This window comes from Panulirus ornatus, chromosome 1, assembly GCF_036320965.1.
Source record: "Panulirus ornatus isolate Po-2019 chromosome 1, ASM3632096v1, whole genome shotgun sequence".
In the NCBI taxonomy this organism is placed as follows: domain Eukaryota; kingdom Metazoa; phylum Arthropoda; class Malacostraca; order Decapoda; family Palinuridae; genus Panulirus; species Panulirus ornatus.
In genome coordinates, this window is record NC_092224.1 from 91,499,666 (window position 1) to 91,523,202 (window position 23,537).

Consider the following 23,537-nt stretch of genomic DNA (forward strand, 5'->3'; position numbering starts at 1 on the left):
TCTTGTATTCTTCCATCCTTCTCTGCTGAACTTCACTTGTTCATTCCTTTAGAGTACCTACCGTGTACATTTTTATTGTTCCACAGGATTTCTAATCTTGTCCATCCACCATGCATATCTTTTATTCCTATATCATGCGACCTTGCATCCAACTTCCAATTCTACATCCTACAAAACTTTATATAAGCAATGGAAGTAATATACATTTATGTACCAAATGGTACACTATACTGCCTGAACAATGAAAATTTGTTGTACATAAAGAAAATATAGAACTGGTATATCTGCCCCCTAATACTGAGGAATCGTCACTTGACCCACACTCTACCGTTGATGCTCTGCCCAGCTGATAACTGTAATGACATACCCCTGATCAGGAGAATATAAGTAAATAAGTACATGTATGTCTTTCCTTTTCATGCATCTTAATACTTTTATTTTTTTGCTTGTTGCTTGATATTTAATGTTCATTCATTTATTTAATCTATTGCTAGTTTTCTATCCAAAAAATTTAATTGTATTTGCTCATTACCCATCCCTAAGTACATGCTTATGTGCATACTGTATATTTTGCCCCTTTTTGTTGTATATGGTATATCAGATCATTGAAGAAGTATTAGAAAAAATCTTGCCAACTTGCATTTTTATACCTTAGGAGCAAAAATGATACATTGTCAAAACATTGTCGCATCCCTTTAGACTTTTGCCTGTGTAGTGGCATTTTCTGATCAGTGACGCTGTTTTTCCTGAAAACTAGGAACCTTTACTTCATTCTTTATCTGGTACCTTTTCTTTGGCATCTTTTTCCAGTAAATGCTATTCTCATTACAGTTCTGTACCTGATCTGTTGTTACCTTTCTCATTTACAGTTTTCTGAAGTTCACTTTTGTACACACTGCAGTCTTTACATCAGCTGTTTCCACCTCACCTGAGTCATATTTCTCTGGTGGACATGCTCAAGTCATATTTCTCGGGCAGACACGCCTGATAAAATTATGAAGCAGTCCCTGGCTAGAATTACATTTTCTTTCACTGACTGGTGTACCATTATTTTTCATCCACCCATTTTAATCTCGATGGCATGAGTGAGTTTCATGCTTACTTACCCAGGAGTCCCATCTCTCTGTATGAGACTCTTGCAACACTCTGGAAGTTGACCACATACATCAGTTAGGACCTCAGGTCATTGTTGTGATGATATGTGTGTGTGTGTATTTGCAAAGAGTGCAAGGCAGCTGATTAGTAAGTGCTCTGTATTATTTATGGTAACTGCATCTAGGGCATAAAAGTTCTCGGACATATTGAAATGGTGTTTGTAGTGTTCTGATGGGTGATGTTGAGAACACAAGCAGGAGCATGTACCTTGTGAATGTCTAGGGAGTGTGGATTGTGCAGGGTGTATGCCTGGTGGGTTGGAAAGACTAATTTGGTTTTTAGTAGCTTAGATTATTTCACTTTCATATCTTTAGATTACCCTCTGATTTTTACCCCTGAATGTTATAGTCTGATTAGCTGCTGCTTATCTGACAAGTGAATCTAAATGCATTTATGGAAACGTTCTGGTTTTTTACATTCCATGTCCACATTCTTTTCAAAGTTCCTCTTGGACCACATCCTGTGAAGGGAGTGGGTCCAGGTTAGTGCTTTGACAGTGCACACCTCAAGGTCCTGGTATGTTAGCCCTAACCCTCTGAGAGCACTCCCGCTTTCTTGGCACCATGCGCCACGCCAATTTAAAGTGGCAGATGTTACATGCACGGTGCCTTTCCTGATATATTCCCGTATGCCTTGCAAGACTTCCGGGGTGCCATAGTAGCTGCACTTACACTGGTGTGCAGCTGAAAGCACGAAGTGGACCCCAGAGACCTTAGTGTGTATTATATAGGCCTCTGTACCTTTGGAAGCCACGATGTCCGGTTTCCGAAAGGACCCCACAACCGGAATGCGCGGCTCGCAGGACACCTCGTAACCCCTCTGCCTCAGTCGCCCAGCCAAATAGGCTCTGTTGTCATTCCTCTTTACCCTCCCGCCGTGAGTACAGGGGCACATCTGTGTGATGTGCCCGAGTGTACCCGGCTTCTGACAGGTGTCACAAAGGCTGTTGATCTCGGGCCGGCCCCTGGACGCCCTGGAAGGGGTGGGTAACGCACCTATCCTCACTTGGACGGCCTTCACATAATCAGAACTGGACAGGAAATGGTTCCTGCTATTCACCCATCTGCTAACCTGAGGCACAGCAGCAGATGGAGCGAGAGCCGCATCGTTGACGGTGCTGACCAGGTTGGCCCTCCATACGTGTTGACCTTCGGTTTTATTACCTGCCTGTCGACCGGCAATGCATGCGGGTCCAGTCCAGCACTGCAGCTTGCTCATCACTGCAGGATCCCAGACAGCCGCCTGAATCGCCGGGTCGGTCGAGGTGAGTAATTTTTCGAACTGCGCTTGTTTATTCAGGTGGACAGTCGAGACAGAAGTACGGGATACCCAGTCCACCATCTCCAGCTGCTGAGTGGAAGTATGCACAAGGCACGACATGGGCTAGGCGCAGCCAGCGGCAAACCGCCACTTGCACTTGCCTGTCCATGTGTGCTAATTGTCTTGTACACTTCCCCCAACACCAGTCGATGCATGAGCTTGGGAACCAGATGTCCCACAAGCAATGCAATCCGCTGTTGAGGTTTTAAAGGGGCTCTAGTGATGTTACGGGGCCCCTCTTCTAGCAGGGCACTGTAGGACTTTCACCAGCCCCCAGCTCCGACAAGAATGCCGAGGTACTTATATTCGTCCTCAGCACTCATGGATCCGACAGCACTGCCCAAGACTTGGAACGTCCTATTTTAATTGACGTACCAAGTCTTACGCTTGCCATTGACCTCCATGCTGAGGGTACGACATTTCCCTGGGTTGACTTGAAGCCCACCCCCACGAGGCTCTCGGCCATCACGTTCATTGCCTGCTGCAAGCCAGTGGGGCGTCTGCGCTACCAGAACCAAATCATCGGCAAACGCCAATGCTGACATCTTCTGGTCATCAAACCTAACCCCTACACCAGTCTCCTTCACCCTTGCAATTCCCTCGTCAATCACAAGGTAGAAGAGAATTGGTGATAATGGGTCACCCTGCTTGACCCCACGAGTCATGTTTATTTTCTCCGACATCTCGTCGCTGCCTTCGATGTTAGTGAAGGTTCGGTCATATGTCGACATATATGCCCTGACGGGGGCTGGAATGCCCTTTCCTGACATGGCCCACTCGATAGTGCTATGATTAACCCTATCAAATGCTTTGGCCATGTTGAGGAATGCCAGGTGCACACTGTGGGCGTGTGCCCACGCACGACCGACGATCGCATCCAAGATTGTGAGGTTCTTAAAGCATCCGTCCTCTGGGACGAATGCCTTTTGAGCTCCATTGATTTGGACGAGGCTCGAGATGCGGCTGCTCAGGATTTTATGGAGCAGGCAGACCACGGCACAAGAGATGGTGATTGGCCTGTAGCCCTTGGGTTCAGTTGGATTGATTAATGTTTCTACCTAATACTCCTGCCTAATGCACTACTTACTACCATCTATTGCTCCTAACATTTTTCCTAAAAGCAGGGATAGTGCGTAGTGCTCACCACAGGAAGATCTAGAATTACGAAGAATAAGTTGGGTTCACTGTCAAGTGACAAGATTAAATGTTTGTAGAGTATGTCAGCAGCCCATGTGAGGGTGAGGCTTTAAGGAGAATTGAACATGGAATATAGGAACAGTTATTGGGAGAGGATGGCATCCCATAATTTGCCAATGTTTAAGAGGAGGAGGGAGACATGGATAACTTTAGTTTCAAAATAGTTCAGAGATTCCCGGTAATGAGAAGTGCTTTAGGAATAACAAAGGACAATCAGTGAGAGGACAATAAAAATATCTTGTATGAAATCAAAATGCTATGGAATATGACTTCTCTAGTGATAGATTATTAAATGAATGGATTGTGAGGAATATGTAAATGCAGAAAGTTTAAGGGATTGTATGATTCTCAAGAATGAGATAGAGCCCTAGATGTTTGTCCTTCATTTACTACGAAACATTGTATTTATGTATTTATTTTGATAGTCCTATTAATAATTTTTCTCCGAGACAGATGCAGATGGTAGATCTTACAGTAGACCACTCATGACCCGGCGGATTAGGAAGTAGATTCAAGCTAAATGTTGAGCCTCGCCTTGGATTCCCTGGAGTTGGTAAGATTGATAATTCTTCAATCATTTTTGTATGTAATCCAGCCTGTATTCAGTTTGGAACTATTCTTTCCTGTTTTTTAATTTTCCAAAAGGAGGAACAGAGAAGGGGGCCAAGTGAGGATATTCCTTCTAAGGTTTGGTCCTCTGTTGTTCTTAATGCTATTTCGCAAATGTGGGAAATGGCAAATATGTGTGAAAAATTATTATACCTGATAGCTGTTTCCTGCAACAGCGAGGTGGGGCCAGGAAACAGATGAACAATGACCCATCCACTCTTATACTATCGGGGAGAAAGGAGACATCCCACATATTCCCTGCATGTCAGACGGCAACTAAAAGGGAAGGGAGAAGGGGTCCAGAAATCCTTCCCTTCCATTTTTAATTTTTCCAAAAGAAGGAACAGAGAAGGGGGCCAAGTGAGGATATTCCGTTCAAGGCTCTGTTCTCTGTTTTTAACGCTACCTCACTGTGTGAAATGGCGAATGTATGAAAAAATTATTATACTTGATCATTGTTTCCAGCATCAGCGAGGTAGCGCAAGAAAACAGACTAAGAATGGCCCAACCCTTCACATACACATATATTTATTTATTTATTTTATTTTGCTTTGTCGCTGTCTCCCGCATTAGCAAGGTAGCGCAAGGAAACAGACGAAAGAATGGCCCAACCCACCCACATACACATGTATATACATACACGTCCACACATGCAAATATACATACCTATACATCTCAATGTACACATATATATACACACACAGACATATACATATGTACACATGTACATGATTCATACTTTCTGCCTTTATTTATTCCCATCGCCACCTTGCCGCACATTGAATAACAACCCCCCTCCCCCCTCATGTGTGCGAGGTAGCGCTAGGAAAAGACAACAAAGGCCCCAATCATTCACACTCAGTCTCTAGCTGTCATGTAATAATGCACCAAAACCACAGCTCCCTTTCCACATCCAGGCCCCACAGAACTTTCCATGGTTTACCCCAGACGCTTCACATGCCCTGGTTCAATCCATTGACAGCACGTTGACCCCGGTATACCACATCGTTCCAATTCACTCTATTCCTTGCACACCTTTCACCCTCCTGCATGTTCTGGCCCCGATCACTCAAAATCTTTATCACTCCATCTTTCCACCTCCAATTTGGTCTCCCACTTCTCGTTTTTGTCAATTATACTTAGTCGTTGTCTCACGTTAGTGAGGTAGCGCAAGGAAACGGACTAAAAATGGCTCAACCCACCCACATACACATGTATATACATAAACGCTCACACATGCACATATACATACCTATACATTTCAGTATATACATACACAGACGTATACATATATACACATATGCATATTCAAACTTGCTTAACTTCATCCATTTCCGTTGCCACCGCACCATGCATGAAATAGCATCTGCCTATCTTAGCTCATACACATACAAAAGTCTCCCTCTTGCATGCCTATCAATTAATATGTAATCTAGTAATTCCCATTGCTGCTGCTGCTCCCCCCCTTTATTTTTAAACCACCAATAACCAATCACCAGCCCCTTTTTTGGAACCCAACTTCACTAGCTCTTTGCCTTTTTCATTCATGGCGCTGAATAACCCATGCACCCTAAATATACCCTCAGCAGCCATATTACTTGCCTTCGAATTTTTTACCACCTGCTCTTGCCCCCTTTAGTTGCCTTTTATGACACAGAATATTAAGGTAGAATTCTTTCTCCCATACCCTAGGGATGTCTTTGTTATAACCTCAAACTTTTGTCCTTTCCATTCTATTGGAGATAACTGCTGGTGTGCATGGTGAACTGTAGGTCAGTCATAAATCTATAGGACTTTGAAGAAAATCCCGCACCAAAGAAGTTCATGGATGGTAGACATTTACTTCACATTAATGTTACCACTTGCATTTATTCTCAGGTTGTAGTCGGTCTCCGGTGGTCAAAGCCAAAGAAAAAACCATTGGACCTTGTATGTGTGTATACAGTGAAGAGATTTCAAAGGATAGATTGAAATATCTTGAGAAAAGGGGACTTGAAGCATCCTGTGAGTTTTTAGGTGAAAGTTCGGGTTGTTCTTTCATCAGATATTAAGTAGCTTTTGTTCTAGCAACAGTTTTTATTAGTTCTAAGTGCTCTTAGCATTGATCTTCAAGGACACAGAATTTTTTGTTTGTGTTGATACAGCGCCACAGTAGATTCCATATTGTTAGGTGTTGAGTAAAATAATATCCCCCCTATTTTATTTTGCTGATATCCCAGTAGCCTTTAAAGAAAGTTGTAAGTGCTCCTAACAAGTCATGTTCAAAGAATGTTTTTTTTTTTTTTTTATTTAACCTTGGAGTAAACCAGAAATGGCATATTTTTCATGGTGTTGCCTGTAAAGTTTTTTTAATCATTAAATACCTATTACTGATGATTGAATAGCTTTGAAATTTGGTAGAATATTCAAAGGTATTACTAACAATTATTTTTGTTGGTTGAATATGCAGCTGTTCTTACTGAATGATTTTAGAGTAAAATAATGAAAGGATTCATAGTGTTTTTGTTTAGCTATAACTATATTTTAATGTACCCAGTTAGAATTATAAAGTACAAGTTCCCAGTTAGAATTATAAAGTACAAGTTCCTGTAGAGATGCATTTTCTGTAGGTGTTGATGCATAGAGCATTAACCACAAACTGCTTCGCAATGGTTGCTCATATGAAAATGGCAACCAATAAATTTACTAGGAATGAATACCAGGCAAATCTTATTTTACACTTGTTAGTTTTAAGATAATGTATTGTAGATCATAGATAAATCAAGCAATTTTTATGATATTTTACAATGATTCACTGTAAACATTTATTAAACATTTCTTAGATGTTGTGTTTGATTCAAGCATCTAAGATAATTAATAACATGAGATTTATTGAAATTAGAATAAGATGGTATGTATGGAGAGTTTGTAATTGCTGAGGTTTGGAGAAATGGAATCGCAAGTGCATTTAATGATAATGAAGAATATTAAGTAATGCCATCATAGGTGTATGAACAGAAAGATACTTTGATCAGGATATATAATCTTAACAAGGAAAGACCAAAGGTGTTGGATAGAAAATCCAAAAGGCCTAGGGTTGGTGAAATAGCAGATGATATGCCACATGTAGTTCTTGGGTAGTTTATTGAACTGATATATGTATTTTATATTATACTTTGTTACCGAGTCCTGTGTTAGTGAGGTAGCACAAGGAAACAGACGAAAGAATGGCCCAACCCACCCACATACACATGTATGTACATACACGTCCACACACACATACATACCTATACATTTCAACATATACATATATATACAGACATATACATTTATACACACGCACATAATTCATACTTGCTGCCTTTATTCATTCCTGTTGCCACCCCGCCACACATGAAATGACAACCCCCCTGCATGCGCGCGAGGTAGCGCTAGGAAAAGACAACAAAGGCCACATTCATTCACGTTCACTCTCGAGCTGTCATGTATAATGCACCAAAACCACAGCTCCCTTTCCACATCCAGGCCTTGTAAAACTTTCCATGGTTTACCCCAGATGCTTCACATTCCCTATATATGCCTGTATATATGCATATGTATATGCATATATAGGCATTGGTTTATATATGTGTATGTGGGTGGTTGGGACATTCTTCGTCTGTTTCCTTGCACGGGGAAACAGTGGTTAAGTATGATAATATAAAATATGTATACTTTGGTGTTGGTAAAATAAATAAAAAGCATGCACAGTGACAACTCGACACTGATCTTACTATTGATACATTTTATCGATGTTGAAGAAATGAAAGTGCACCTAAACCAGAACCCTTACCCACAAGCAGGCCCCAGAGACATCTCGGTGGTTTCCTCCAGTCACTTTTTATACCCTGATCAGCCAACTGTATGCCACATTGCTCATCACTCTCCCCCATGCACTCTTCAAATCCCTCCGCATGTTTAGACTCTGACCCTTCATAACCTCTCAATCAATCCTTCAATCTCCAATTTGGTCTCCCAGTCCCCTCCACTTCTGACAGTTAGCCTTTTTGTCAACCATTTCCCACATTTAACCATTTTAGCAAGCCCTCTTCATCCCTCTCGTGTATACTCTTTATTTTTCCTCTTCATTACCATATCAGTCTTTACTCGATCATCCGTTTTTACTTCATGTGTTGCCAACCTTTTCATTTCTGATGCATCCACCCTCTTGGATACCATGTCATCTAGGGCTCCCACCTCGCTATCATTCAGCAACATAGAGACTACTATACAATTAAACATACCCATCTTTGTTCTCAAAGACAGGGTACTCTCCTGCCATATATATATTCAACATGCCCAGGACATCTCCCTTCCCTCTTTCTGTCATCCACCCATGTGTTATTTACTTTATCATGGTTCCACTCGTTGCCCTGTCCTTTCCCATGCATGTGAATTTCTCGAGTTCCCCCATCCACATGCAAAGGGCCAATAGGTGGTTGAGGTCAGGTCATGTCATATTACCAGTCACACAGGATGGTCAGATGGAATCCCTTCCCACCCTATCAGACAGTGACATCAGGGATGCAAGTCATGGGGACTTGTCACAACTTGGTCTAAAAATAGCCAGTCACCAATTCATACCATCAGTCTTTTAGAGAAATCACTCAAAGAAATTAGATGGACTTGCATGAATATAAGATCCATCAAAACAAGTAGTTGAACTGCTTTGTTTAGTAAACCCTGAACATGTCACTGGTTTAACAAACATTTCTGAACACAAAAACCAATGATATGATTAGCGAGTACAATCGACCAGGCTAAAAATTATTTGTTAGGAACAGTCAAGGAGTTGGAACTGCACTATATGTAAAATCTTATCTCCCATCAAAATTCAGACTACATCAGCTGCTTTTGAACACGTCTGTGCAGATTAGCATAGAATCTTCCAAACTTTACGTCAACATCATCAATAGAAGTCTTAGTAAGCCAGCAGATATTGGCACTCGTTTACGAGCAATAAAAGATAAAAATTCTCCCAGAAATCAAGTGGCAAACTATCTTGGGTGTAGAAAGTGAATCTGCTAGATTTATCAACTTTGACAATTTCATCCCCCAAACCCCTGAGAAGCTGATGAGGGAAGCTAATCTACCTGATTTAGTTCTTGCATTCCAGTTGTTCTTAACTAATACCCATGTAGATCATTTGTGACTATAACATGGCTAGGCTCGACATAAGTACCAAAACTGACTCGCCAATGACCAGCACTATTACCCCTAACTTTAAAAGGGCAGGCTTTAAAGATTAACACTAAGTTTTGCCCATGTTTCATACCTTGAGGAATAATGGGACAGTTTCAAGCATTAGTTTATGCACCATCAAGCCACATTTATTCCAAAGCATGACAGAAATGATTAAACCAAGTGCAACAGCTATATGGTGCAGAAATACACTATAAGTTTAAGAAATGACAGGCACAAATGTTGCGATGCAATATAACAACCAGACGACAAGTGAAAGCCCTTATCAAAGAAGCCTAGAGAGAGAACAATGTGTGTATTGCAGGAGAGAGTACTTGAAGTCCTATAAAATTTTATAGGTATTAATAGAAAACATGAGTGGAATGGGATACTTGGTAAACGAGGATGGGGAGCCCATTGTAGATGATAAAAGCAAAGCAACAACCCTGAAGTTCTTTTTTAGTTTTATTTTTATGGTAGAAGACAGTGACACGGACTTTGATGAAAGGCACTCTCATGATAAAAGAATTTACTTTCACAGAGAAGTACTTACTCGGACAAGTTGGAGACTGATAAAAGCCCAGGTCTTGATTGTTTCTATCCATAAATGATTAAAAATGTCAAAGTTACTGGACCATTAACCCATATCTTCAATAAATCTCTCAAGGATGGAATAATGCCACAGGACTGGAGACTGGCAGACGTCACTCCTACATACCAAAGGGGATGATGCAAATTGGCCGGTAACTACTGTCTAATTAGCCTTACATCAAGTGTATGTAAACTTATGGAGTCAGTCATTAAGAGAAATTCATAGTCTTTCTGATACACAGTGTTTTAGAAGGCACAGATCACGTCTTGCAAACCACCTTGAATTTTATAAAAAAAATATTCAGTACCCATGACAAGACAAAAGCAATTGATATAACATTTTCGGATTTCCAGAAAGGATTCGACAAAGTCCTCCTCTCTAAATTGATGCACAAGGTAAGAGCCTTGGGTTTTACCCGTTCTTTAGGGACCTAGATAGAAGCCTAGTCATGTGATAGCTAGCAGAGTTGTAATGAATGGGAAATATCACTGTGGTCACCCGTTACTAGTGGAGAACCTCGGGGATCTGTACTTGACTATACTTTTCATCATTTATATTAACGATATTGTCGGTCGGCTAAATAACTTAATGTCCAAATTTGCAGATGACACAACAGTCAGCAATGCCATATTAACTTAAAAAGATAGGACAAGATAATATGAGGATCTAGATAAAATTGCTGAATGGTCCAGTGAATGGTAAATGCCATTTAACATCAATAAATGTCAGTTGTTAGAAGTTAGAACCCTAAACAAAAATTATGAACTGTTGGGCCACAAGATAAAGGACACTCCTTGTGTGATTTCTAAGGGTCACTGTCTCCAATAACTTCAAGCTCTCCCAGCATTGCAAGAAAGCAAATGGGATTTTAGGATTTTTTTTTTAACAGAAACCTTAAGTACAAAAGCAAGGATGTGATATTGCCACTATACTTAAGTCTAGTTAAACTACACATAGAATATGCAAGATAATTTTAGGCCCCCAACTTCAGCAAGGATATTCTTCATTTGGAAGCAGGGCAGCAAAGAGCAACTACATTGATTCCTTCCTTGCATCACAGACCATATGAGGAGAGACTGTGAGAATTAACTCTTGTTCTCCCTAAGCAAGAGGTGCCTCCAGGGAAAATTAATAGAATGTTTCATAATAAAGAATTTAACATCGATATTGTGTCAGCATTAAAGGCCACCAAATTACTTGGATTGTATGAAATACTTCTTTACCAACAACATTATTGATGTGTGGAATAAGCTCCCAGATGTTCAAAGCAACACCTGTCTTCGAAATTAGGCCTGATCATAACCTGTCACTCTTTGGTGATATATCATGCTTCCTTCTCAACCTCTGAAGTGATTCTCTGGACATGTTGCAGTAGCATACCGACATTGATTGACCCATTTCACCTGCTCTGAGGGAGTAAATTAAAATTATTTCATTATCCTTCAACATCAGGAAAAATATAGGCATGGCAAGTCGAGAGGCTAGAGCTCAATTATCCTGTGAAGGGACGCATGTCAATGGGGCTAGGATGCTTGACATATTCATGTTCTCTCTTCTGTATTACTTTCATAAGAAAATTTTCTTCAGGCTTATTAATCCTGCAAGTTATTTTTCTCTACCTGTGTTCTGTCTGGCAAGTGCTGGAGGGGGTAGAGAGCCTTTGCTTTGCTCTTCATTTTTCTGCTTTTAAGGGGGCTTTGTATATGTAACAACACAATAACCTTGATGTAATTCGCATTTACTTTCGATTTTACATGCATTTAACTCAAAACCAGCTTAAACAGTTTTTCACTCGAATCTGCTACCAGTGCCATATCATCAGCAACCCATAACCTCACACCCGTGACAGACTACAGACCAGCCCCTCTCCTCTAAGCCCTTGTTTTCACCTCTCTCGCCATCTCATTCAAGACATGTTAAACAGCCATGAGACATTCCATACCCCTGATGCAGACCCACCTTCATTTGAAACTATTCTGTCCCTACTGCCACACATGCCTAGCTCTCTTGACAGAAAAAGCTCCCTACTTCCAATTTCTTTCTTTGCACAAGTATTCATAACATCTTCCATTAGACATCTTTTTCAACTTTATCTTGTGCTCTCTCCACATACATATATGCCATTTACAAACCATTCTGTTTAAGTATTTCTCAAATTCTCCAAAGCAAACCACCTGATCTGCATATCCCCACCTACTCTTGTAACCACATTGTTCCCCTCCACTCTGATACTCTGTGCATGCCACTACTCTCTCAATCACCGGGGTCCCTTACAACTGACTTCACTTACTTCCTTTTGTTCTCATGTTTTTCTCATACGATTACCCTCTAACAACAATATTCATATTCTTCCAGAAGTTTGCACTTATTACATATATGAAAATTATTTTAAATGGACATATGCTACTAATGACTGTAACTGTTAAAACAGCTAATGATTTTCCATCAGTCATAGATAGGCAAGTTGAATTAAAAAGCTGTAAACTTGGAATACATTTTTAATTTTCAAGTTAGATTTACAGAACTGTACAGAAAAGATTGAAACCTGCAACTCCAGGAGCACCTGAATGAAATCTACTGGAGTAACAAACTTCAACAACCTACATAAGGTTTCTTAAAACATGCATCATATAAATACACTTCAGTAATTATTGTCTGTTCACATTGCAGTAAGATATGAGTTAATATTAATTATTGTCCAAATGTCACAGTAGTATTTCCATAAATATGGAAATTCCATAATGTCCCCAAGTAACTACACCAGTTTTAAAACCATTTTTAAAACCAATCTCATTTAGGAAGTTATTAAGGTCTTCCACTTACATGCTCAAATTTTGTTGGTATTATATAAACTCAACACCCACTTTTAATCAACTGAAAACTACAACAATAGTTGCTGAACAACTAAGTACAACTGAAGATGTTAAATTGTAGTACTTATAACCGTGACTGGCCTACATCAAAAAATTTAATCTTGGTACTTGGGTACTGGGGCCCTGTATGTTGAATAATCTCGAACTGGTGAGTAAAACTGGAAAGAAAGAAAAAAATTTTTACATACAGGCTCGCTAACTATAATATCAGCTTTGGAATTGAAATTATAGTTAAAATATGCAGAAAAATAATCTGAAACTGAAGCCAATAAATATTCACCCTATACAAAGTCCATTATGATAGCATTAATGCCTTTAAATCAAACATGTCAGAATATCACCATTTTCATAAACATACCACTATGAAAGAAACTGTGTAATAAATGTAAAATAACTGGTAATAGAGTCATTTTCATAACCCCCAAATTTCTACATTTCTTCAACTTTTAAGAAAATGCTTAAAGTACTCTATCATGTAACATTATCATAATAGTTTTATAAACTCTCTTCTCTCACACCTCACTCTTCCTCTCCCACATGGTCAACGCATTCAGAAAGAAAAACTAATAGTTTTATACACATCTCTTACTTTCTCCTTTGTAATGCCTTCCTCTCCTATACATCTATTCCCATCTCTCCACAACACCCTTACACACCACAACAACTGTCCCATCAGTGTAGAGTCTTGTCTGTCCAACTGGCACCTGATGTGAAAGGTGACAATGGCATAACTCTAACAAAAACGATTCACCTACAAAACAGGAATTACTATTGACTTCAAATTCTGGCAAGTCATTTTTCCAAGCCTGTTCTCTCATAGTATAAAACTTTACCGAGATATACAGCGATCCTGCATCTTCAAACTGACATGGACAAAAACTGGATTGGGCTCATGGGTAGCAAATGAATTTTCAATATCAAACAGTGCAAAGCTTTACATAATGATATTAAAAACAAAAGGGTAAGCTACAGTATGAATTGTGTCAAATTATGGGAATGAACAAAAGCAAAGTAACAGAAGGTAGAGAGATTCAGAACCAGATGGTATCAAAGTTTGGTGACCAGATCCAAGAGGCAAACAACAGGTGTTTTTGTACTACAGCAGGCACAAACTCCACCCTTGGAGTAGAAACAATGATAGAGACTGTTGCTGGAGATACAGCAGTGAAGTAGATAAGAAGCCTCAAACAGTTGCATTTCAAAAAGAAAAAGATCAGGGGAGATCAGATGGTGTTCAACAATGGGAGGGTTAGAATTAAGACCAGAAATGTTGTAGAAATGAATAAAATAAAAGAGCCAGGTCTAAAACCTGTAGCTAAGTGAGATGAATCACAGTCCTGTGATGACTGTCAAGTGGGCTCTGAGATCTGCCCAACCCATCTCAACTGGTGATGCCACTGTGAATCAGTGCTAAAGAGTTCTGTAATGGTTGTACAGCCATACATCACAGAGACTGCAAAGTAAGAAAAATTTTAAAATTACACAAAGTTGTGAGAGTTATGTATTGGCAAGTGTTCGTGTATAAGAAAGTGTGTACAGGGCAAGAGGTTGGATGCCATCACTCTATAATATTTTTCAGAATAATTCTATATATCATTCCTTTATAATTCTGTTGAATAAAGAGGTTATTTTTTAGGAATCTGAAACATGTTAATTTCTAATTCTGAAGTGTTCTTTACAAAACTTAGGGCATGTTTCTTAATGGTCACTGTTCTTCACACACTCTAGCATACCTTTGTAAAAGAAAGTGCAATGATTTGACAAATCTTTCTGGTCGTTAGCATAAATATCTCCGATAACTTCCCTAATTCAACCTTTCCTCTCTTTTCCATTACCCCAGTCCCTTAAAAACCCCAGTAAATTACAGGGTCTTCCAAAAACATAACCCAGCAGGTGCCAAGGGACCTCTGTATCTTTAAAGCCTTCTTTTGAGAAAATAGCTAGAGCTGAATCAGTTCTCCACAAGATGCAATGACAGAGATAAATGATGATATAGCAAACTGCTAGAAAGGATGTAGGAAAGTACTGCTTCAGTAGCAGTTTGGTGGAAGCCTCAAACATGTAAAGTGATGCAATCATGAATGCTGGCAGTCAACAGAAGATTAAGAAGCTGACTGATAGTAAAGAAACTTCAAGAAACGGGGTCCCATGTGTGCGAAACTCCTTTCCTGTTCCATGCAAATTGGTAATTCCACAAACACACACCTTCATATACATCTTAAGAAAATATATGGTGGAAAAATGATAGTATGTTGAGCTAATATTTCAATTGTGATCATGTTGTCATGCTCCATGCAGAAAAGGTACAAACTTTGTATTAAATGAAATGAAATTCATCAAATTTTACAAATACTTCTTGGCAATCAATCATATCCTGATATGGAAATTTGAAATAGTAAGTAAATCAATCAATTATCACTTAACTGCTTTTCCATTTACTTACAGCAGATCAAGTGCACATATAAATGTTTTTTGACAATTGCTTAAGGCAAATCGTTGTCCCCAATGCTGCAAGCTAGCAGAGGGGTAAGAATATGGGGAGGCTTGCTATTGAAAGCAAACATGTTTCCTAATTACTATTATGTCCTACCATATATTTAAATTCAAAAAATATCGATCACAATGAACAAATAAAGGTCATTAATATTTATATACAACAGTTTGCTTTTTGGAAAAATGGAATAAGTATATGAATTTCACACTTAAGCAAGCACAATGTACATTCTTTGTTCAACACTGTCACATGCATATATGACTTACTTTATATTGTTTTTCAGCATACTCCTGCTGAGGCTCTGGGTTGGTAACTCGGTTCCAAGTCACATCTGGATTTTTCACAGCCAAACGGAGAGTGTAGCCGAAGGCCATAACTGCACCAGCACCAAGACACACATACAATGGGATGAGCTGTAAAGTGAAAGGGTGATTATTAATAATGCCTCATTAAAAGCCCAATACTTTACACTCTAAATCTGTGACAGTATTTCATCACCAACAGAATGAAACACCACAAGAATTCTACACTCTTAAGCTTTGTAAGAATTCTTACAATGCAGTCTGAAACTTTCTAAACCATGGGATGCAATGAACCATAGTGTGATATGGCTTAAAGAGCTCTCTGGGCAATGGAGAAGATTGTGAATATATATATTTAGGAGACATCAATGTAAAAGTAGGCAATATACTGGAAAAATAACCTGTGGAAAAACCTCAATTAACCTCACCTAGTGGCTGATAAAACATCAGAAATATAACATTACATTAGTTATCTGTTGAGGATTGCACAAGGTTGTTTGTTTTGTTTCCATCCTACAGCATGCTGGCAATATCTTTCATAAGTGTGACTTGTATATGGTGATCAAGTTAAAATTAATATGACTACTGCAAAGATTAAGTGATGTTTTCATAGGTTCTGTGCATTTTCACCAGAGCATTACCTACTTTTACTTTAATCAACCCCTACCCTTTCATGGATACATTACTGTTGTCTTATTTAAACTTTGACCTGCAGCATTCACCAGAAAAGATGTTCATCCCGTAAAAAAATTTTCCCTCCACATCATAACTTTGTTTCATATGTTTTTGAAGAAAATTCACAGTATATTTTCCTCTATGTTGGTCTGGAACGGTACTGAGCTGACACAGAAAGGCCCTAGTTGGTGTTTTGTTTACATACACCTCAACACAAACGCTTTATGGTTTTTCCATCCACAACTTTACTCATTCCATATGTATCACTTACATATCATATATATGTGAATCTTTATATGCTAAATTTACATGTTCAAGTACCATTAACTCCATATGTATGACATTACAAATGAAAATATTATATGCTATATTTACATATTTAAGTACCATTAATACACAAGTACATTCACAAAAATGAAAAAATTGCCAAAATTTCATCAAAACTATGAACACAAGAAATTTACTTAAAAGAATTGACTGAAAAAATTGCTAAGTAAATCTAGTTCCCCCATGATAATCACACTGATAATTTATGGTTCACTTTAATAAGTGGTATTTTCTATCTTTGTTGTTAGGTTTCTAATGATATCTACTACTAAGAAAAAAAATCATGCACCAATTGGGAATGAAAAAATTTGCCTCCAGATGTGTTTGGTTATCAACTGGGAAGTTACAACATTCAGAGAATATTAGGGGTGCTGTTACACTGCAGCTAAAGAGTTATCATTCAAATAAAATATAATGCTCCAAATCATGCTTCAGAGGTATTTCTGTGACCACAAAGACTACACACTGTACCTAAAACGTAAAGAACCGTTTCTCAAAGCTAGTTATGATGTGGAAATACCTGAACTTTTACTCAATTTTTTCCAAGTGCTTCACCTACTTTTAAATGAATCGGCTCTACATTTTTCCCCAATACTGCACCTTAATATGGGGCATAGTGTAATGAACCAAATCAAGCTGCACCTGTTAATGTATTCTCTAAAAAGTACTCGAGCGCTGCTGAGCAAACCCACGTAATATCCTTATACAATTCTGATCCAAAGATAAACTGTTAAATTACCATCCAAATCACACTCAGTTTGCCTATATCAAGGGCCTAAACCCAAAGCATTACCGGAGCTCAAAAGGATAGTTGCCACACTAGACAAGATGTAAAGAGAACATACCAAACCACAGACAACAACTGACACACTGGACAAGATGTAAAGATAGCATACCAAGCCAACATTCAATGTTTTAATCTACATCACTTAAACATAATACACCACCCTTTCTCTTTGTGAAGACTTACAACTGTGGGCCAAGAAGGTGATACACTTAAATTCCCATATTTCATTTTAGTTGTAAAAGTACAGAATCCAATGGCACAACTTTCCTAAAAAAAAAAAAATTACATACATACATAGCCAAAACATGTAAACCCTTTTTACACGGTGAAGTACGATGTGAAGCCATGAATTTGAATGATGGTAAAGATGAAATCTGGTTAAGTAAGGGGTACACATTAACCTAAATTGCTGCCTTCACCCACTGTCCTGTTGGTTGGTTAATTAGGCAGTAAGGCAGTCAACTTCCAGCTACATCCACAGAACGAAAAATCTTAAAACATCTTCATCAGGTATTAAGGACGATTTTAAGACCTTGTACAATCTCACTGTAAACAAAAGGTCCCAAATTATTGGCCTGTATGGACACTTAGTAAGGTTGAAGGCTTAGAGCAGTGCAGACCTGCTCTCTTTCCACCTTGCAACTTGGTGGGGTTGAGTCTGAGGGCAAGTAATTGGGGAATATTAGCCTGGATTTCTATTTTTCACAAAATTTTCCCGAGAAGCAACTGTATGGTAACTTCAAGCCCGAAATCTATGTTACTTATCTGATGCCCTTGAAGTTTTAACGATAGCTTAGCTTAATCTCTCGTTCATGTGTGTTGAAACTTCATTCTGATCAAGTTCCAATATAAAAACCTGGATAGCGTTCAATATTGCGTCATTATTACCCTTTCCCCGACCTATATTACCTTGCATCTCCCACAACACTGGTAGTAATAACATAAAAGCTAAGGTATTGTCATTGTTCCTTTGCTTACAGCGGGGTGCTTTTTTAAGCTGGAAAGCGATATTCCTTGCATTCCCTGCATCCTGGAGGTTTCTAGTGGACGTTGCTTATCCTTGGAGACCGGACGAATATGGCGGAGTGGTGCACTGCTGTGGTGCTCAGCTCAGTCAGCTGGTCTCAACTGGGCGAAACTAATCGCAAATAATTCACCAAAATTATATTTCATTGTATCATATACCATTTATTTCACATGGTAGGAATTACCTTTAAAATATGCTCATATAATTTATCCCATTTATTTCATAAGATATATAAATCTCAAGAGTTTGACTCATGAGGGATCAGGGTGTGATAGTATTATCGTAAATAACCCATGGTATAATGAAATTAAGGAATATCCTAAGGTGATTTTTCATTTGAAAAACATATCGATGGTTTATTCGGAAAGTGTCATGTAACATTATATACAGGTAGAGTTGATGTACACAATAGATAATGATTGGCGAGGCTGACAAAGCACTACACTCGCCAGGTCAGTAAACAACACAAGACTCGTCATGGCGTTCATCTCCGACTGGACGCAACTTGGTAACGATGTGTTCTACAGGTAAATGGCATCATATTCGGGTTATTTCTGTAGAGTGAATGTATGATTGTACAAAAAGTGCCTCATCATCTCTTTTTTTATCGTAAACGGAGGGGAAAGTATGGAGACAAAGCGACCACACAGCCGGGCAAAAGAACCGCCCCCTTTGAATTTTGAAATGTATTAAAGGAAAAGTTATGTTGTTTCTACTTAATGGCAAGGTTTGAGCATGCCGGTGTGAAGATCACATAGATGTAAGTTTTGTAGATAGTAAAATATAATTGTCTTCAGAGTTGACGGAAGGTGAACGCACATTTTGTATACTGACAGCTCGTAACTGGATATTAGAGCTAGAGGAGAATGTGGGATCATATAGTATGGAAAAGGGACAGACAAGTTTGAACTTTAAAAGACCATTTAAAAAGCACACTTTGGTTTCCCTCGGAGCTGATAATTCCATGTCACTAATTTAACAAGATTGTATAGTTTCCCTATTTTGATTCAAATTTTACACAGCCTGTCAATATAAGATGCAGTAGCCAGTTTGTGGTTCAGCCAGTTTTTCATAATCCTAAAATTGTAAAATGAGAATGGTAAAATTGTAGTTGCAACTGACATATAGACTCCATTGTCATCCGCAGTATGTAAGGCCAATTACTTATAGACAGTTAAGCAGTCACATCTATATTTACGTGATGAATATGTTCTTGAAAATGGTCACTGTAAATCAGATAATGGGGATTAGGATATTTCATTATTGATGAAACATTACGGAGTGTTATTTCAGTGAAAAACTAAAGTATACATGTACCAGGAAATATGAAATACTCACACCTCACTTATAATCGGGTTATATTCTGTAGAGACCTTGCACAAAGAGAAATCACGTGTAGCAAACCAGTACACTTTGAGAGAAAAATGGGATGTTCACAGCAGTGTGAGACAGACCTGCTGGCAGAAACTTGGCATACTTCACCCCAGGACCCACACTTACTCCAACTGCCAACCCTCACAGAAGTTTTATTGCACTTATTACTGCACACACCTGCATAATAGTGAATTTTGACCACACAAAAAGAGGGACTGGTAGAAGTGAGTTCCTTGGTGAATGGAAAAACTGCTTATAGTGATTTAGCATTAATTGAGGGATGGATGTACTATGATATACATATTGTACAATTCATAATATACATATTGTACAGTTTATTGATAAAAACAAAATAATCTTTGAATCATTGTGCATAATCTTTGAATCATGGTGCAGTCTTCTCTTCACAGGAAATGCATTCTCAAAAGCGTTCTCTTCTAAAATAATCCTGTTTTGCCCATGTTTAAAGTCTGCTTAAGAGAGTAACTGCCTTCCTTGACTATGGCCTTGAGGGTTCGCAGAATATATGCATAAATCTAGAGGTCCCAGTACCATAGGGTATGTTTTAAAAGATTATCAAATTATTTGTCTTTGATAGTATTGTTATTACTGTCACATTTTATAAGGGATACAGTACTGATCCATGACCCCAAATACATCCAAATGGTGTAGAAATGTGTTTGTGCTTGTGATGTCTTATGAATATGTATCATCAAAAAACACATCAAACTTGCCGTACAGAGTATTTAGAAAACCAGCCAAGGAGAATGAATAGAGTACATGAAGAATTTGAATTTATTTAATACCTTTACAGCATTTCTTTGTTTGGATTTAGGCCTATTTTATCATGGCAATGCTGTGTGGTGTTGAGACATCTGTAGTACATTGGGCCCCTGTCAGTTCGTAAAGCTTGAGCCTGTGGCCCGTGCAATCTACTGAGAGTTGAGAATTAACCCAGAATATGAAAATATGCTTTAACTTTTACAACTTCAGAATAGTATGGAACAGTGTTTGACCATTACTTCATGTGTGAGTGTGATCTTCCTATTTAATAGCTGGTTTAAGGAAGGATTTGGCAACAGCATTGGTAGCATATCTATTGAGAAGTCAGCCCACCACAGAATGGTTTCATGATTGATGGTATTTGTCAAGTGAGATAGTATTATAGCATATATGGTATATATATCTCTAATTCAGAATTTCTGGGAAATTCATTTTGTAATATGAAGTTTTTCTTATATTTTATATGCTTGACTCATAATTCCGAAAAGTTAGTTATTCATGATTTTATTTTTTATCATTTGCCATTCATTTGTTATTCTTAGACTTAGTTAAATTAGCTGAATTTCAAATGAATGAAGTACTGATAATTTGGGGAGAGTGTATATATGATTTCATGTTATCATGTCATCAAAAAATCACATCAAACTTAATGACCTACATAGTATATAAAATCACCCAAAGAACCAGTAAGTACAGTATAAACAAATCACTGAATAGTGAAGTATGCCCTGATAGCAGGACAAGTGGTAGTTTGTTTCTTAATATTTTAGTCATATGTATGCCTTTCACTGTGTCCATTCTTTACTACTTTGTATTTACTACTTGCATTTTCATGGATTAAACTTCATCAGCCATGTTTCTGACCAACTCTGAAGTTTATCTGAATTTCCTTTGTTAGCTGCTGCAGCATTTTTCATTCTCTGATGATACAGAGAAAATATTAGTGGTTCATTTGCAAAAGTTGATGCAAATTCTGTAGCATGTTTGAAGGAATTTCAGAACTAAACAGGATTTAGGTTTAGACATACATGTGTATTGTTAATTAATTAGATATATTTCTTCATGTTATATAATTTATTAATTATTTCTTTATCCTTAGGAAGCTTGAACTGTACACAATGGAGTGGGGTGGAGGCATTAACCTTGGAGACTTTTTAGTCGCTGCAGCATCCTATGGGGGACCCTTGGCTCTCACTCGTGATGAAACCAAATTCACCAAGACACAACATGCTGGGAAACCTCTAATATTTATCTTCAGTTCTTCTGGGAGGAAAATCTCTTCTTTTAAGGTGTTTATTTCTATTCTTAACAGCATTAGTTTTTGCAATTTGTATGATATATCAAATATATAATATGAATAGTCAGATAATGTATCAGATATATAATTTGATAATGAAGGGTAGAGTTGTAAGTATGGAAGTGAAGAAAGGATTAAGGGACAGCATAGTTTTCCCATCACTGACCTATGCAACTGAAACATGGACTTGGAATGAGTCACAGAGGTCCATAGTCCAGGCTAGGGAAATGAGCTATTTGAGAGGAGTATATGGTATAACTACGGGGAGAAATGACAGGTCCAAGTGTTGAGGGTGACTGGAATTAATGGCTCAGCATTACCCTTGTTCTTGACCTCGGCCATCTGGTTCCTCGGGTATGGGAAAGACGGCAGGTTGAGAGTGCCTGAATTGATGACCCAGCCAGGGGAGTGAAACCCAAGCTGAGATAACGGAGGCCCTGGCCCTCTTCTCTGCCGTCCTACAACATAATATATCACTTACGCCATAAACACACAAAGACACACACATATACAGACATGGGGGCACACACACACACTTGTTCATAACATTACATTAACACTATGTAAAAACTATTAGTTTTACCATTTATTCAGCTGACTTCATTCCATTTCCATTGTCACATATCCTCTATTAGAATACAAATTTCATAAGAGTATTTACTTCTGTAAGTAAACATAAAATGACATGATGTCAGTCTGAAACCATCAACTGCCAGGCTCACTAAGACTAGTTACCTTCAAGTTCCCACTTGCTCAACAAGCTTGAACACTAATGATATCGCTCAGGTGATCTAAACAACATATGCATAGCATACAGCACTGCATGTATGGTCTATAAAGTCAAATAGAATGGCATTTAAGCTGGAAAAAGATTACATGTAACAAGAATCTACTTATAGATCAACAACAAGATATTGTGAAATCTCATTATATTCTATTCTATTTATGTCTGATGCCCGTTCTGGCTGGAACTCCCTCAAGGGCATAGCAATGGCATTAAAGTCTCCATAACTAGTGAACTCCAGTGCCACATTTAAGCCTTTAGTGCCTCATCCTTAACAGGCTACTGGCTGAAGGCAAATCTAGTGCAGTGTTTGCAGAGGCTCTTACCTAATGTTCATACTGACAACTTCTGCCTAATGCTCGTGCATAGTACTTCTACATTGTGTTTCTACCTAATGCTCCTGCCTGAATGTTCATACCTACTACATCTATCTACTGCTCCTACCATTTTGCCAAAAGGCAGGGTTAGCACATAGTGCTCTCCTCAGGAAAATCTAAAATTAAGGAGAATGAGCTGTGTGAGTTAAGTGTTGTCAGTTGTTATGAATGACAAGGAGAGATTGTAAGTTTGTTGACAGAATGCTACTAATCCAAATGTTGGTAAGGTGGAAGGACGTCCAAAGCCTGATCAGACTTTTATCAGATTACCTGGATGTTCTGGCTCTGACTGAAACAAAGGTCAATGGTAAAAAGGGAAGAATGGTGTGGAAATGTCTAAGGGGAAAGTGTCAGGGATTGGTGTG

The 23,537-nt window shown here is 38.5% G+C and overlaps 3 protein-coding genes across 3 annotated transcripts in view; 2 read left to right on the plus strand and 1 right to left on the minus strand.

The window, feature by feature from the left end:
• LOC139750870 (protein maelstrom homolog) overlaps positions 1-7,104 on the plus strand; it is a 55,504-nt gene extending 48,400 nt beyond the window's left edge. The window contains exons 9-10 of the mRNA XM_071665697.1: positions 4,126-4,225; positions 6,160-7,104. Coding sequence (XP_071521798.1) covers positions 4,126-4,181 — 56 coding nt within the window. The 3' untranslated portion in view covers positions 4,182-4,225; positions 6,160-7,104. The remainder of the gene's footprint in view (positions 1-4,125; positions 4,226-6,159) is intronic.
• A 5,452-nt stretch (positions 7,105-12,556) lies between these two features.
• Positions 12,557-18,670, minus strand: ND-MLRQ (NADH dehydrogenase (ubiquinone) MLRQ subunit). Its single transcript, XM_071665713.1, has 3 exons — positions 18,509-18,670; positions 15,706-15,852; positions 12,557-13,103 (listed from the first exon to the last, which is right to left on the minus strand). Exons 1-3 carry the CDS (start codon positions 18,557-18,559, stop codon positions 13,041-13,043), a joined length of 261 nt encoding a protein of 86 aa, XP_071521814.1. The 5' UTR covers positions 18,560-18,670; the 3' UTR covers positions 12,557-13,040.
• Positions 18,671-18,981: 311 nt separating this feature from the next.
• The window catches only part of Vps16A (vacuolar protein sorting 16), a 125,427-nt gene continuing 120,871 nt past the window's right edge, over positions 18,982-23,537 (plus strand). The window contains exons 1-2 of the mRNA XM_071665315.1: positions 18,982-19,084; positions 21,814-22,003. Of these exons, the coding sequence (XP_071521416.1) occupies positions 19,035-19,084; positions 21,814-22,003 (240 nt within the window). The 5' untranslated portion in view covers positions 18,982-19,034. The remainder of the gene's footprint in view (positions 19,085-21,813; positions 22,004-23,537) is intronic.